General features: G+C 39.7%; 1 protein-coding gene across 1 annotated transcript in view; it reads right to left on the bottom strand.

The window, feature by feature from the left end:
* SPOCK1 (SPARC (osteonectin), cwcv and kazal like domains proteoglycan 1) overlaps nucleotides 1-17,309 on the bottom strand; it is a gene marked incomplete at both ends in the record, with an annotated part of 284,542 nt that overhangs the window by 88,471 nt on the left and 178,762 nt on the right. Inside the window, one exon of the mRNA XM_080627170.1 lies at nucleotides 2,086-2,218. Coding sequence (XP_080483296.1) covers nucleotides 2,086-2,218 — 133 coding nt within the window. The remainder of the gene's footprint in view (nucleotides 1-2,085; nucleotides 2,219-17,309) is intronic.

Raw genomic sequence — 17,309 nt, 5'->3', positions numbered from 1 at the left:
CCTGCAGAACAGTACTCAGAAAGCAACGAAACTCTCTCATCCCCAGGCAGTGATGGAGAACATGGAAAAAAATTGTGGAAAAGAAGTTGCTACACTTGACAGACCAATAACATGTTGCAGTTTTCAATTTAGAATCATAGAACAGTTAGGGTTGGAAAGGACCTTAAGATCATCCAGTTCCAACCCCCCTGCCATGGGCAGGGACACCCCACACTAAACCATGGCACCCAAGGCCTCATCCAACCCGGCCTTGAACACCGCCAAGGATGGAGCATTCACAACCTCCCTGGGCAACCCATTCCAGTGCCTCACCACCCTCTCAGTAGAGAATTTCTTCCTTACATCCAATCTAAACTTCCCCTGTTTCAGTTTGAACCCGTTACCCCTTGTCCTGTCACTACAGTCCCTAATGAAGAGTCCATCCCCAGCATCCTTGTAGGCCCCCTTCAGATACTGGAAGGCTGCTATGAGGTCTCCACGCAGTCTTCTCTTCTCCAGGCTGAACAGCCACAATTGATAATTAAACACACAATAAACGAAGATGAGACAAAGTGTCTTCTGAATGAATCTTTCAAGAGACTCCTTTAAACAGAGACAACTTCTGGGTGGTGTGTCTTTGATAGTGAAGCATGTCAGGAACAGGAGTTGTTTGATGTCTTAATTATAGTTGTCAAGCTTTATTGGTAGTCACAATAGATTGGCAAATTTATGACACTGGCAGAATTTCTTATGAAAAGCATTTGAATCTTAGGGTAAGAAATACAGAAGGTCAAAAAAGAAGACTCAAAACTAACAGATGCAGGGAAGATGCACAGAAATGAGCTCAGTAGGATGACAGAATATGCAATGAAAGCTGTTTACTACAGAATCTTCCATACTCTCAAGAGTTCAGACAAAAAAGCTGTTTTCAAAATGAGCCCAATTTTAATCCTAAATACCAATGCTAAATTACTGCCTTATATACTCCCGGAGGGTATTAAAGAGTGGCTTGTATAACAGGCAACTTGGAGCCCCTTTTCTGCAGTCTATATGTGCAAGGATGAGAGAGTTTCTGCTGATTTGCTCCTTTGGCCGTGGAAATCCTTCAGCCAGAATAGAAGAGAGGCTTAAATGGATTAGCCATGGCAGCATTTTAATACTGTGTCCATTAATGGATGAGGAATTCAAGCTGCTCAGCTGAGAACATAATGTAGCTGCAATATCATCATCACTGTTTAATAACATTACAGTAGAGATTTTCTTTTTCCCTTGATCATCTTATTTTCCTGGATTTTTATTTCTTTGGGCATAGGGTGCATTTTTTGATTTTAAGGGGTAGTTTTACTGGCTGTCAAACCTTACCCTGCATCAGGAAGAGAAGAAAACCTTAGGGGTATGCCCTAAACATAACTTCCAGTGCCTAAAGAACTGCTTTTACACATGCACCTGAGACATGAAAGGCTTTATTTGCTAATGGGAGAGCTGGACTGCTGAATGGCTGTGAAGCCAGTTTCTTTCATTGAGTCAAGCCCTAAGGTGATCATATTTTCAATATAACAACAAGCCAATTTATCCTCACCGGGTTATGGGACTTTTTTGATGGTACCATACATGCTACATCTGGCACACAAGCCTATTAAAAGTGTGGTTTAAATGAACTGTAATATGTTATCCATGCAGCCTGGGAAAAAAATTAATTAAAACCCCCACAAAACTACCACAGAACAATGATACTGCCAAGTTATTACAGCATTTGGAGACCAAACCTTAAAAACGGGAACTATCCCAAAATCCTCTTGCCTGAACAAGCTCATCTGATCAACTGAATTTTCTGTTGTATCATCAATATTGAAAGTCTTCCACTTCATTAGCAAGAATGAGCTATTTAGAGAAACATGAATCATGAAAGTCATAAGATTCTGATGTGCCATTCTGATTTGCTGTTTCTCAAATATGTAAAAACCTACATTTATCAGCACTTTTTACACAAAAATATTCTCAAACTAAAGTAGACTGTTATTTAATGCCACCTATTAATGAAAGCTATTTCATTTTCATACAACAGCCTGGATGACCGCTACTGACAGGGTCACCAGCAGAACTCACCCTGGTAGTGTATGTGTGTCCATCAGATCCACAGACAGCATTGCCATGCGTCATGGGGCAAGGCTTGCACTTGGCTATGTTAGCTGGTCCAGCCCAGTGCTTCTGAGCCAAGTTCCCTTTCTTTTGTCGAAGGCTGTAAAATAAGAGAAACCAGGTTTATTTGAACATGCTTGTATAAAGCAGAAGAAAAAAGCTTCCCTGAATAAGGCAAGGCCAGATTTTCAACAGAGCATTAATAAAAAGCTTGTAAATTAAATATAGCTCTTAACAATGCTTCTATAACATGGCACAGTAGAGCAGGCAATCTAAAAAGTCATAAATTGGTAGGTAGTCCTACAATATCTACAAGTATCTACAATACTTGGCAGCTTCATTTTGATTTATAACTACAAATGATTTCACTTAAGAATAGAGTATTTTGTTGAAGTACTCAGCGCTCCTGGTGAAGCAGGCAAGTAATGTTACATCAGGTTGTATTCAGAGACATTTCCACCAGGCCTCCTCCAAGTCACCAAGTTACTGTTGAGATAGTGATGATTTTAAAACAAAACCCTTTGAAAAACATTGCAATTTATATTATGCCTATAAAAACATATAAAACAACTTTGTCACTGCACATGCCGCAGCCCTCTTCACATGCCAGCTATGGAACAGCTGTTATTCTCAGATCAATCACAGTCCCCCCAGGAATGCTATAAAGCAACAGGAAGCATCTCCAAATCCACAAATGCCTTTGTACCATGGGAGTGACTGCAGTTGTCCTCAACTCATGGACCACTCAATTATTCCATTAAAAATGTCTATGAAAAGACATCTGCTCTGAAAACTTATTGCAAAACATGTGCACTTGATTCTGATTAATAGCTCATTTTCCTGTCATAATCATCTACTTCACTGATACATATTCAGTAATTATCACCAGCCTACTGTTTCAAGCTGGTTAAAAGTTTGCTTTAGAAACCACAAGTCCATGTTACAATGCAGATTCATTTCGGCCACGTGTAACTGTTTTTCACTTGAAAGGCTTTACAAGGGAAGGCATCGCATCAGGTTTGCTGGAGACTAAGGAAAATAACTGCCATCTGTTCTTTTGCCACAGTAGAAAAAGATCGGATATAACAGTTCAGCTAGAAATACATTTCAATGTGCTGCTGAATGACTTCATCAGAGTTTGAGAAAAACATATACAGATATTTTTTAGAGCAATTTCACTACAGCTTGCAATTTGCCACACAATACTGACTCTGATGTAATGACACATTCAGCTGCTAACATAATAAAAAGTCTATTCTTTCATCTCAGTTCTAGTTTTCTTCAAGTCTAACCTTTGTCAGTGATGAATAGCACTATTAAGAAACTTGTGTCCACAGAAGGAACCTAATCATGATATCATAAACTATGAAAATAGAAGCCCAGTATTTAAGACTAAATTTCCTTGTTATTTTGAAGAAGCTTTCTTAATGCACAGAGCAGCTTTTCCTCTTTCAGATGCATTCTGCCTTGCACAGTTACTGTTACACCACATGCTAAATGCTGCAGATGGGTCGTTGCTTGTCTCTGAACCCCAAATACCGCTCTGCAGATGTGCTCTCTTATGCTGGGGCTGCACAAAGCACTTACATTTTCCAGACTGACTTTCCTGCAGCCTCCTTACCTCCAACAATGCTTTGTTACTAAAATATGATTACCTTATGCTCCATCTTGATACAGGCAGTTTTGTCTTTTCTTCTTGACAAGAACTTTCTTCGTTCACTACTTATAGGCCTATACTTCTAGAAATGCACAAGCTGAGTATCAAGAACATGTCTAATGTAGCACTGTAGATACTGATGAGCAGAGGCTGAGAGATCTACGAAAGGTGCTGTGCTTTTGCTTTGGAGACTGCAGAAGGATGCGTCATAGCACAAAGACTTTTTTACCTTTCCTGACTTTGATTTGCATAATCTCAAAAGACATACCCTTTTCTCTGTGCGAAATTGTTAAGAAGAAAGTTTTAGTCCTAGTTATAGGAAAAAACCAGCTAAGAAATACTAAACTTGAAGTGTATGATTTAGTGCCATTGTCATCAAAGCATTAGCAGCAAAACATGCAGGATGGAGATGAGTGACTGAACTAACAAACACCTCATCCAAATTAAATGTAGATTGAAAGTCTTAGCTCAACCGCTGCCGAAAAAAAAACCATCACAGGAGCTTGAGGCTCCAAGTGGCAAATATACATTGTACAGCACTTCGGGACCAAACTGCATTCAGGCATTTTACACTGTAATCTTACAAGTCCACTCTGAATGTGGCTGCTTGTCCTTGTCCGCATAGCCTTACATACACCTCCCTCCTAATTTGTTTAAGAGGGATCTTGAAGAGACCTGCGTTGGTCTCTTCAAGATTCATATTGCAAAGCCAGTTTCTACTGGAAGGCTCTTCTACAGCTACTAATGTTTTCCACATTCCCATCATAACTTTAAAAAGATAAAGAGAAAGCAATTTAATTTGCCCATTTCAAACCATTTCCGCAGCTCATCAAGCTTGGTGGCCCTTTCCATCACTTTACTGAGAGGAAAAAGAGCATACACAGCCTCAAGCCTGAGCTTTGTTCTCACTGCAGCTGCCTTGCAGGCATCAGCCAGCCAGGTGTGTAAAAGCAGAGCCTAACCCTTAACTAGGAACTATAATGCTTTCACCTGAGCTCAATTTGCAGTGTCTCACAGATGCTGAAGGAAACATTATCCTCATCCCCCTTTTAGGATCATCTTTTGCTAATGAAAAGGAATTTATTCTCCAAAGAGAGTCATATCTAACAACAAGAGCAATTCACAGTGGAGCACATCTCAAAGCGTTTTATTCTATTAAAAAGTATGCAATTTAAGGATTTCATATAACGTGTGTATCAAGGCAGGGGATTGCTGCAAGAACCTGCAGCAGCCCTGACTTCCGCATGTGTGATGTGATTAGCAGCACAGCACAGGAGCCATTTTGGCTCCAAGAACCAATCTGGGTTTCTAAAATGAATATATTCTTTTGCAGCTATGGTTTTGTCAGCAGCAGTAGTGTGAAAGGCCTTTGAAGTGAGTCAAAACCAATTTTGTCAGCTTGGCCAAGTAAGCAATAGCTGAAAGTTTTAACTGGATACCCAGATTCCACACCCCTGCCAAAAATACAGGTAAGCACCTATTTGCCAAAGAGAGAACATCTATTTTCCAAAAGTAAACATGCATTTTTCTGGATTGGTATTTTGAGAAGCTGGATAAGACTTTTGGAACCTTTTCAATCCTATAACCCCTAACAACATATCAAACATCCAAACAAACAAATTAAAACTTAGGCAAGAATATTGGCTGCCATGAGCAGCCAGCAAATCCCTTCTCAATGGAAGTGCACATTCACATAGTCTGGGAACATGTTTTGCTATGCTAATCATCTTGTTTTAGAATAAATAAATCAGGAGCAAGCCAGGCCAAAGCAAATTAGGCCTTTTTGTTTTCTCTCCTGACAATTTATCCTACTTTAATCCCGCTTTAAGACTCAGATTTGAACAGATCTGCTACAAATCACTCAAAAAAAACAACTGTGCAGAAAGAACCAACCAGAAACTCCCCACCGGGGTAAAAGCCTGCTACACTGATAAGGACAAGAGGGCCACCTATTTTCAATATTCCAGAAGCAAATAGACATGAATATCTTATTCAAGTATTTAGAGTTACAAGCAACCTTCGCTTGCTTTTGCTTTTCAGACTGGAGAATCAATGCACAAAAAGGTGTCAGATTTAAGGAGTATTAAGTCTTTCTTACAGAACTCAGCCTCTTTAACGTTTTAATGCATAAAGAAATCGCAAAGGTTTAAAACATTCACACTTCCTCGCAGGGAGAACGTACGCTGCCTCAACTTCATTACTCATTGCACATACTACTTACCACATGCTGTGAAAATACAGGGAGACTACATCTGTTGTGCTTGCACAGGAACAAGGAGAATGCAGCAGGGTTTCCAGATGCCACCAGCCAGATGCTAGGACCGTACATGCGAGCTCTGCACAGCCAGCCACAAGCACCTGCACTTCCACACAGGCCTTCCAAGCACAAAGCTTTGGCAGTGGGAAGGAAGCTCAGAAGCTACAGGAAAAGTGGCTCCACCCAAGATTTAAAGGCTTCCAGGTGCACCCTGAGGAGCCAGAAGCTGAGCCCTAATGAGAGCTGCGATGTGCAGCTGTGGCAGCCCCAGGGATGCTAATCACTGAGCCTGGTGCCACCTGGCTGCTGGAGCAGGGCTGCTGCTGGCTGTGAGCACCAGCTCCTGCCACTGAGACTGCCTGCTGGGGGGGTCTGAGCTCTGCCTTTGGTTCAGCAACCGTTTGTCAAACCCAATGCCTCAAACAAAACATGGAACCATAGAACGGTTTGGCGTGGAAGGGACTGTAAAGCTCATCCAGTTCCAACCCCTTGCCACAGGCAGGGACACCTTCCACTAGAGCAGCTTGCTCCAGGAAACTAAACTAAATGCTGTATGTCACATACAACTCCTTATCAGTCAAGCCCTATTGAAATAAAATTAAGGAGTTCAGTGCACCAAAGCAGGTACCAAGGATCTGTGCTTCCTTAGAAGCTGAAAGGAGCTCTGACAAAGAGGAAACTGAACTGGTTTCCTGAAGCTGGAACGATTCACTGTGGAAAGAGTTTGAAATGTACACCCTGTACCTCCTCTATGCCTTGTGCACAGTTTGTTCTTGTCTCCCTGAAGGAAGCTTATCACACTAAAGATAAACCCAGCAGTGCCTGGCTGTTGCTATCTTTCCTTTGCATAAGCTGTTTCTCTTGTTCTTGTGGAAAAGAATGACAAAGCTGAAATTTGCCAGCATAAATGGCAATGCTCTCTTCTCTGTTTGCATCATTTCTGTATTCTGTTTATTAGAGCTAAGAGTTCGGCCTCATTTCTACAACCTTTCATATTTTTGATAAGAGCTGCATATACCTTGAGCCACCACCAGTCTAGATATGTGAAGAGTCTACAGATACTGCCTTGAAAAATAAAAGGATGCTAAGCCTTGAAATTATTTAATATGACTCCTTATTTAATACAAACACTTTAAAATGAGAACAGAGAGATGATCAGAGTAATTTTTCTACCTGGAATTTATGCCCTCACATAGAAAAAATAATAACGTGCAGAGCTGCCTTGTATTTCAGCATCATCCCATTGGACTCGCATCCTACCACTTGCTTTGATTTCATTATTCAAATAAATAATTTCAACTATCTGATTGTACTAAGGGTGTTCATTACTTTCTCTTGCTGCCTTTATATCTGCTCCTTAACAGATCTGGCTTAAAAGAGCCATATGAAATAAAAGGCCTCTGCTCACTGTATTTTTGTGGATGTGCAAAGATTCTTAATGGAGCATGGTGGCGACTGGGGACGTTCCGGCAGAATGAGGCTTGTTCAAGACTCTCCCACAGTAAATGGATATTCTACTTGCATGCGTGTCATTTCAAACAATGACACTGATGAGATTATATTGGGAATTCAATCTGTTCGTTGCTGGAGAGCACCAGCAGCCACAGGACTATTTGCAGGAAGCAGGCTGGACTCAAGAGATAGAGTTGGAGAGGAAGAATTTAGGGAAGTGAAAAGGAAAATCTTGACTGTTGGGGTGAAAGTGTATGAGGTGTCATTCCAATTAAATGAAAATAGGTATTTCCAAGGAAAGAGGAAGAGGCAAACCTCTATTTCTTACCAACAGTAAGAAGGCAGCGTAAAAATAAGCATGGGGGAAAAACAACGTAACAGGAGGAACCTGTCAGTTAGGTACAGGGAAGGCTGAAAGTTTCGGTATAGCAATATGTTTTGCAAGAAAAACCCCCGACACATCTTGCAGAGAAAATGTCATGAAGATTCATACATGGATCCTGCTAGGTCCAGCTAGCAACCAACTCCTGAAAGAGACTAAAGGAACCCAGGGTGCTCAAGGTTATGTGTTCTGCAAGATGAAGAATCCTCTTCATTTTCTGTGTTCTTCTGTGTTTGAAAGGAACAGAGGGTTTGGAAAAGCTGACACAGATTCCAAGAACCCAGAGGGCCAGAAAACCCGTAGTCTGTTTGACTGATTCGATACAGCTGCTGCAGGTAATTACCGAGATCCAGCAACACTGAGGCAAAGAACCCTCTGAATACATCCCCTTGAGCAAGGCTGCTCAAACACCAGCAAGGTCTGTGTCTGAACAGCTGTAATAGGGCATTTAAATATGGATACTCCTAAAATGCCAGGACAGCAAACTCTGCACAATATCAGGATCTCTCAGTACCCCAGGTATCCTTCTGAGATGTTGGTACCTGGCCTTACTTATTCCCAGATTAATATGATAAGATTGTTTATTAAGGTCATTAGAGAAGCACATGGATTTCTGCACCACATCTGGAATATTGTGTCCAGTTCTGGGCCCCTCAGTTCAAGAAGGACAGGGACCTGCTGGAGAGAGTCCAGCGCAGGGCGACAAAGATGATTAAGGGAGTGGAGCATCTCCCTTATGAGGAAAGGCTGAGGGAGCTGGGTCTCTATAGTTTGGAGAAGAGGAGACTGCGGGGGGACCTTATTAGTGTATATAAATATATAAAGGGGGAGTGTCACGAGGATGGAGCCAGGCTCTTCTCAGTGGCAAACAATGATAGGACAAGGGGTAATGGGTATAAACTGGAACACAAGAGGTTCCACTTAAACTTGAGAAGAAACTTCTTCTCAGTGAGGGTGACAGAACACTGGAACAGGCTGCCCAGGGAGGTTGTGGAGTCTCCTCTGGAGACATTCAAAACTTGCCTGGCTGCCTTCCTGTGTAACCTCATCTGGGTGTTCCTGCTCCGGCAGGGGGATTGGACTAGATGATCTTCTGAGGTCCCTTCCAATTCCTAATATTCTGTGATTCTGTGATTTGGACACTTTAATACATAAAAATGGGGTTTGAGAGGTCCACTCAAATTCTTAGCTAACAGATTGTTGTGCTTACAGGCAATTTATTTCTCAATCTAAATTCTTGATGATTTGCAACTTTTAGACCTAATACGTATGCTCCACAGCTGCATAGATAGGAAAACTGGCAAGATACACAAAGGCAAAGAACCAAAACAAGAAATCCACACAAACAGAAGATGCTGGTGTTTTCAGGAGTCATTATGCTCTCCTGAATAAATAACACAGCTTCTAAACTCTGCGTGTTCTCATGAATTTTCATAAGAGAATTATTTTCCTTTTCATCGTTATTTTTCCACTAACATAAAAAGGAATCTCAGACACCAAACTCTGTAAAAATAAAATGAAGTGCCTTAACTTTCAAAGGAGGAGGGGAGATAGCAGGAAGTTCATAATTGAAGCTGAAATCTTCTCTGCCATTCTCCTCAGTTTGGAGTAATCTTCAGCAGCCACTTTGGAACCCTGGGTTTTGCAGGCTGTGTCAGATGCTGTAACTTGGCACAGAGTGCTTAAAGGTGAAGAGTGCAGCAAATTTAATACTTTTGTACTTTTGTACTAATACTTTAGTACTTTTTAATACTTGCCTTCCTTCTATGACATTTTTTTCCCTGCTACCAGAAAAGCATACTTTTTAAGGGGATGAATGTACCTCCTCTCTGGCCAGGACCTGATTCTTTTGATATTAATATATTATATTGATCACGTCTGCCTCCTCCCACCGGCAGAATTTGCCAAGTTCTCTGATGAAGCTGAATTACTGATGGCAGGTGAGATTAGTCTGAGCTGTCACATTTGTTTGGGAAGGAAAGCTGATCCTCACTCATTCTGCCCTGTTTCATGCAATTAGACAGCTTCAAAATTGTTTTCACTAAATCAGGCAGAGCAGTAATTTTCCACCATTTCCCTGCTACAGCTCATATTTCTACTTACAATGCTGAATGCTGTGCGGCTGAGTAGCTGTGCAAACAGAAAGGTGCAAGTTACTCAGTGGGGCTAAAAATCGTGGCAGGTATCTTGGCAGCATTTAATAACACCAGAAAGGTCCAACATGACTCATGAATCCCTCAGATAAGCTTATAGATAAGCTTTAAAATGGGTCTTATTCTCAGCCAAACACAGGATCTGGCTGAACACCATCCAAATCCCAATGTCAGACATTCAGCTTTTTGGCAGAGTTAAACTGTTGGGACAAACTAAAGGGTCAAAATAGGTGGCAGACCCACACCAGGATCTTTAACAGCTCTAAGTCCTTCCATATGGTTTATAACCTGGCCTTATTTATTCCAGCAGTGGCAGTAGTAGAATCATGTGCAACACATTCCTTACTTCTACACTCCAAAAAGCCCTACTGCCTAAAAAGTGTGAGTCTGTGAGTTTTCTAAAGCAAAAAGGTTCAGAGATCTTCTTGTCACTTTGCAACTGCAGGGAGAACTCAACGACTCCCCCCAAACCAAGCATCCTTAGACAGCTCAGCTGTGTTCTGCTTCGTTATGTTGATCTTGCTTCTCCTAAGGCGAGTAACATGCAATCCTCACAAAACCTGACATATTGCTGGTAGGGATGAGAAAGTAATGCATTTTAAAAAACATAGTAATAATTCTTGCCCTTAAGGCACTAAACCAAATGTTTCCTTTTAAAAATGACTGCACAGGACTTCTGTTGTGTGAATACTTGCTACCATGGTACAAACAATCAGTTACAAGCTGTGCTAGCAAAATATTTGCCCCTTCTGACACATTTTATTATGAGAGGCTTATTAAATTCTCAAGAAGGCTACAGCAGATTAAGCAGTTGAGGATGTCTACAATTAGCATTGATTACCTAAGTATTCATATATGATTTCTGAATAGAAGTGGCTTGTCAAACAAGACAATTGAAAGAAAGTAATCAATCCCAAAGCCACCTCCAGAGTGTAGTCAAAATCCACTGTTCAAGGTTGGCTTAAGGAAATAATCAGAATGCAGTTTCCTATGTCAGAATAAAATGAATGTGAGTGCAATGCATGCTAACCAAACCAGTTATAAATATTGTAAGGAACTGGGTAATTTTAAAATCCCATCCTTTTTAGCATCTAAATAGGCTAATGCTCCTGTTGCTTATTCAGCACTGCTGATTTACAGAGCTCAGTACTATGAATGTCTAAGCATTCTGCTGAATTTCTCAACATATTCAGTGCTGTCGGTCTGGTTATTTGATGCTAGAGATGGAGCTCATAACATCCATACCATTCCCAGCTTCTCAAATGAGGCCATCAACAGCATTACCCATCTTATATCAGGCTATGTCCTAATGAAAGGTGACTAGAGCTTCAGGAAGGTCCCAAACTGATAGACAGAATTTACATAATCACATTAATTTATGATACTAACTGAATGCACATGATCCAGTCTAGAGACAGCACATGGGGAAACACACCTTCAGGTAAAATTTGAAGATGAATGCAATCGACATACTTGCAGAAACTGCAAGATATCCATTTCATGAGTTACTTCCACTGAGTTATTAAGATTTCACTTTGCTGTGACCTTGAATCATGAAGCCTAGCAACCATGCATTACAGACCATCCAGTCTTCAAATACGTAGCTCCATAGGCACCCCTACCATGAAGGCTCAAGGTACCATTAAAATGCAATGTAGCTATGCATTTACACTTTAGAAAGCTTCAGCATTCAGCAGCAGCTTCCTCAAAAGCATATTTTACCATGTGAAAAAGTGAGACACAACCAGTGACATATTTAGAATGCAGCATAACTTCATCTGAGACTTCTATAGCCTTTGTAAAAACAAGAGATGTAAACACTTTGCTGCTAAAGATGTAAATACTTTGCTGCTAAAGTATTAATCAGGAAATGGTTTAGTGCAGCTGATGTTGTTGGCCTAGTATGTGCCACCTTACAGTCACTCACTCATTCCCACCTGAGTTTCACTTCAGCATACATTTCCCTTTGCTTACCTTGCTGTGATCAACCACATATCTATGTCCCCACCACTCTGTTTTTGTCATCTTTTGTCCTCTGTGACTTAGCTATGAAAAACTAATGGACCGAACAAGAGTCAATGTTTCTTCATCTCTAGCAACTCATTTGGACTAATCCTGAATTAACCATCTCACCCATAAAACGTGGCCATGGTTTTGACGATGTTCTTGTGAACTGAGCTCTACTCCTGTGAGCTCCCAAATAGCTTCCTCAAGATTCTATTTCAAGCCCCTTCTCTCCACCGTCCTACTCACTATTGATTCCTTGTGCCCTATTCTTTTTCTTGTCATTTCATTCCACCATTTCTTAGCTGCTATGGTGGAAATCCAGGGACTGCACTATATTTTTTTCACTGCAAATTAATCCTATTCTTTTTTCCCCGCATTGCTGCCTTTCTCAATAAAGCACTCTTCTGTCAAAAGCTGCTGTCTGTAATCTACCTTCTGCCTGACTCACATCTCTCTCTGCCAGCCCTATTTGCTCAAGATCCGGCCAGCTTTTCAAAGGAGAATTTTATGAAATTGTGAAGGAATTGCAGGGCTCTTTCCTACTTCCTGCTGTATTTAACCATTTGGAATCCATTCAGCCTGACCACTATGCTCTGACCTCCTCCCACTTAATCTCCTTTTCCTCTCACTTTCTTCCTCCTACCTCTGAAACTTTCTTCTGCTTCATTCAACCTCAAAAATGCAGTCCCATGGAGAAGCAGTTATTTCACCCACTTTTAACTATTCTTTCCACTTCTGCTAGAAAGTATCATATTAAGTATTATATTCTCTGTAGATGGTCTCTCAATATAATTTTGGTAATTCACCTGTAATAATCTCGTCCTTTTACCTTTTTACACTTGAATTCTTGCTAGTCTGAGAAACTTTGTGTCTTTCTGGTTTATTTTTCTATCTCTTTGTATTATTATTGTGATTTCTTCTTGAGAACGTCTTGTCCATATTAGAAGTTCATTATGTCAGAACCAAGCTTCTTCTCACATCAGGTTCTCCATTTTTAGGCCACTGTTTCCCTATCAGGACATTTATCATCTGGACTTATTCTTTAACTATAGCCTTCTTTTCCCAGATGCAAGCTATAGCAAATTATCCTTCTGCTTTCTACTATGTCCAAGAGGAAAATATAATGAATATAGCTATGGTCATACACCATCTTCCTAAAATCCTTCTAGATCACCTGAACAATCATTCTCACATTTTGCTTGTTTACAGTCTATTCATTAATTTTCAGTCTGTGAGCTGCTTAAGATACAAAATGTACTTTTACCCTTAGACCTGTCAGAGTTCTGGGTCACTATTAAATAATACTTTCTGTGAGGGAAGGAGAGATTTGCAAAGATAGAATACAGAAAATGAGCTTGTTTCTTCCCAGAACTGGAAAGTAATTTTACACCTTTTGCATGAGCCCAATGGCTGGTTAAATCCTACTCTCAGGGTTGTCGTAAAGCAGCCGTAATGCTCTAATGATCCTTATTTTTTTCTTACCTTTTAGAATTTAGCAGAGAGGTGAACAGGTAAACTGGAGTAATCACACCACTGAGTATCAGGAACACTGAAACCTCAACTTGTGTTTTCTGACCAACAGTCTATAGAGTATTTATCTCATCTTGATCATGATCCTAAGGTGTCAGTGACAGAGCTTTTCTCTACTCAGCTGTGAAGAGGGCAGGGTTTCCATTTCAGCACTCAACATATTGCTGGTGTGCTGTCACGGGCTGGGTGAAACTCATTATAGAATGAATAGCTCTTACTGTGTTTCATCACAAACTAGAATATAAGTTTCTGAAAGGACTATGAACCTCAGTTTCACAGCACAGTTCAAAATGAAGCAAGAATTCCTGAACGAACAAAGGAACTAATTAAAAAAACTCCTCAGACTTGAGCTCTACCTTTTCTAAGCTAAAATATTGTTGCAAATGAAAAATTTATGCACAGATAAAACACAGGAGCTCAAGAAATTAACTATGGATGAGGTGCTAAGCAGGAATGATCGCGGTGTAATTCAATTTGGCAGTCCTGGGCTTCAGGTAAACTGGGTTAGCTAAGACTAGAAAAATCTGTCAAGGGACTTGAAAGAGGTTTAGAGCCAGATGACTGACCAGAATAATGGCACACGGCATTGCAACGTACAGCAATGAAGAATGGACAGACTAATTTATACAACGAAACTACAAGATGTCCTTTCCGTACAACACAGACCACCAATTTAAATGCCAGTAAGGGACAAAGAAAGAATTTCTAAAGAAGAGGAAAGAAAAAGTAGAGGACATATAAGTTTCCTGTGTTTCTATTTGGTAAGTCATCTTCTGAGCAAGGCAAGAAACTGGATGCTACACTAGAGGAGCAGGTTTGATTCTTTATTCAGGTTTTCAACTCTTTTTTAACTAACCCTATTCTCTTGGCTTCTTAACTCATTGAAAAAAATGAACAAAACCCTCTTACATTATGCTTCAGTACTAAAGGTTAATGAGTCTTCTGCAGTTGATGATCACTGATTGGAACAACCAACTAATTAGAATGTTTGCTTTCATAAAAGAAGATGTGGTGATCAAAGCTAGAGGCTAACTCAGCAAAGCAACATTCCCAACTGTCACTCTCCATACATATCAGATAGCATTTTCCTAAATATTATCATAATAAAGCAGTGACAGAGTTACAATAACAAAACTAGCATAAGCAAACCATATTAGGTCTTACTATACATAGTGTGAATGTGGATGATACAAAGACAATTCTCTTCAGCAGCTGCACAAATATAGATTAATACCAGAAATACAGCATAGCCATAAGCCATAACAAAGTGCACCTGAACAGGAAGAAGCAAATGCTGACTAATTGAAATCATTCCTGGGAAAATGTTTTTCCATATCGGGAAAATGCTGAAGGAGAAAAGAGCTAATCTTGGCAAAATGTTTTCCTTACCCAAATTCAGAGTTATTTGCTACTTTATATTTAAAACCTTTTTGTATTAAAATGAAGCTTAGACCAGAAGTTGTTAAAAAAGAAACTTCAAAATCAAGCCGAAATATTTCAAAGTAAGATGAACAAAGGCCTGGAGCAATTTGGCTGGACTTTATTTTGTATCTATCTAAAAACTCCAGTTTTGCGAAGTGATAAGAAAATAGTTTCTCACCCATTCCAATAAAGAATACTAATAAACTGATTTAATGAGAGTGATTAGATCACATTTATCCTCTGTATTTTATGAAGCCTTTTGAGATTAATACAGTTGGAAAACTCAAAATTATAAGGAAAAAAAAGGTGAAATAGAAGAAAAAGTGCCAAAATTGCAACACAATCTGAAGTCTTAAGGCTGCGTTCTCCACCAGTAACTTCACAACAGTCAGTTTTGTATCTTTGAGGGAAATTATAAACATCTTAAATCTGAGTGTGAGCAATGTTGTTAATAAAAAGTTGGCAAAGATTTCTGTGCCCAAGAGAAATAACGTTGTTCAAGTACCTTCTCCAGAACTTTTGCAGAACTATTCCTTTCTAGTGGAGCGTGCTACATGAAGCGTTTTCAGATGATTGATTTACTTTGGGTCAAAACTGGGACTGCAGCAGAAAGCTCCTCTAATCCAAATCCTAACTCTTGGGACAGTCCTTCCTTGACTCCCTTCAAAAGACGGCTGCACAATAAGAAGTGTAAAGTAGCACAGATTCAGTATAGAAAGAAAGATGAGAAAAATCTAAAGACAAGACTATAGATTAGGCCAGAGGATAAATAAAAATACATAAAAATAAACAGGAGATAAAATCTATCAGTGAAAATAATTGGGATCCCAATGAGCTGCACAGCATAATTTATAAGGTATATATTTAAGATTTGCTGCACAGCATGATTTATAAGGTATATATATAAGATATAAGGCTATATTTTCCTTTTCCTGAAAAGTAGCATGATTTGGAAGTTTTACAGGGTTGTAAAAGAGCCTCAAGGTACTAAAATTGTTCTTTATTTTAATACTGCATTATGCTGTACAGGAGCACGCTTATTCAGACGTGTGAGATAACATAAGCCTTCATTAAAAGACAAAAGAATTTCTTTTCAAATCTTCTAGGCACAGAAAAATACAAAGACTCTCAGAGAATATTTATTTCATGACAAATCAAAGAGTTAAACTATATTATAAGCAAAACAGTGCCATAGTTAGAGTGATCACATCACTAAGTGTTCATGAGATTGGTGAGATTATTTCTGCAGAATCCTGCAGGTCTAGTAACAAGTCCTCAGAACACTCTGAAGCATCTGCTTTTCCTGGAAAAGTATGAAGAGAGGTAATGATAGAAATTGCCTATTCAGTCTGCACGGAGACTTCCACGTAAAAAAGGCTAGCTAAGGGCTATTGGCAAAGTCTGCTTTGCAATAGCCTCTTACTAAAGATATTGTTCCAGAAAATGGAAAAGAAAGGAGACTGGGAATTTTTTTGGCATTTATGAGAAGACCCAGGCAAAGGATTTTATCTTTTAGAAATCATAATCCACTATGCTTCATCTCTACCATTGTAGAAATAAAATATGAAATCAGCAATGATAGATCACTTCCAAATAATAAAAAGAGGAGAGAAAATGTCTCTGGACACTTTTCCAGGAGCAAAGCCATACTCTGTCTTTTGAGATAATAATGAAAGAAAATAATGTCTTATTTTCTCCAGGTACAAGTGGTAATTGAATCCTCAAGTCATTTGGGGGTAACTATATACTACAGACTCTCTTCACAACCTTAATATGAAATAAATTTGTCATACCATCAAGACAGGATGCAGTGATTATATCAGTCTGATTTTACTGACTTCTCAAAGCTGGAGTGAATTTTTACCCTTCTGTTAACAGCAGCAGTACAGACTTAGTAGAGCTTGAGTCCCAGTTGAGTGCCACCAGGCTACTGAGTGAATTTTGCATAACTAATAAAACATTCATTGGGTCAGACATGGACAGATACCGCTTTGACAGCCCAGTGACTAGGGCACTCACCTAGGCTGGTGAGATCAAATCCCTTCCTTGTTAGCACCAAGCAAGAGGACTAAAAACCACAGACTTTCAGGGAAAGCCATAAAGAAAAGCCAATAACCACTTATCAGAAGATCCAGGAGACACTTCTACCTGAGTGACAAGGCTCTTTTTCACATTCTACATTCAAAGTCTCTTCACCATCCTGTTCACATTTCTGAGGTGAGAGACTTTCTTGCCAAGAACTATTCTTTATGTTCCTAGGAAATGTTTTGTAGAATTGACAGGAAAACCACTTTGTCAGAAGGCTCCAGAACATATCTACTGAGCATGGAA

This window comes from Psittacula echo (genome assembly GCF_963264785.1).
Source record: "Psittacula echo genome assembly, chromosome: 11".
Lineage (NCBI taxonomy): Eukaryota > Metazoa > Chordata > Aves > Psittaciformes > Psittacidae > Psittacula > Psittacula echo.
The sequence above is the reverse complement of the archived record's forward strand: the minus strand, read 5'-3'. Positions and strand labels throughout refer to the sequence as shown.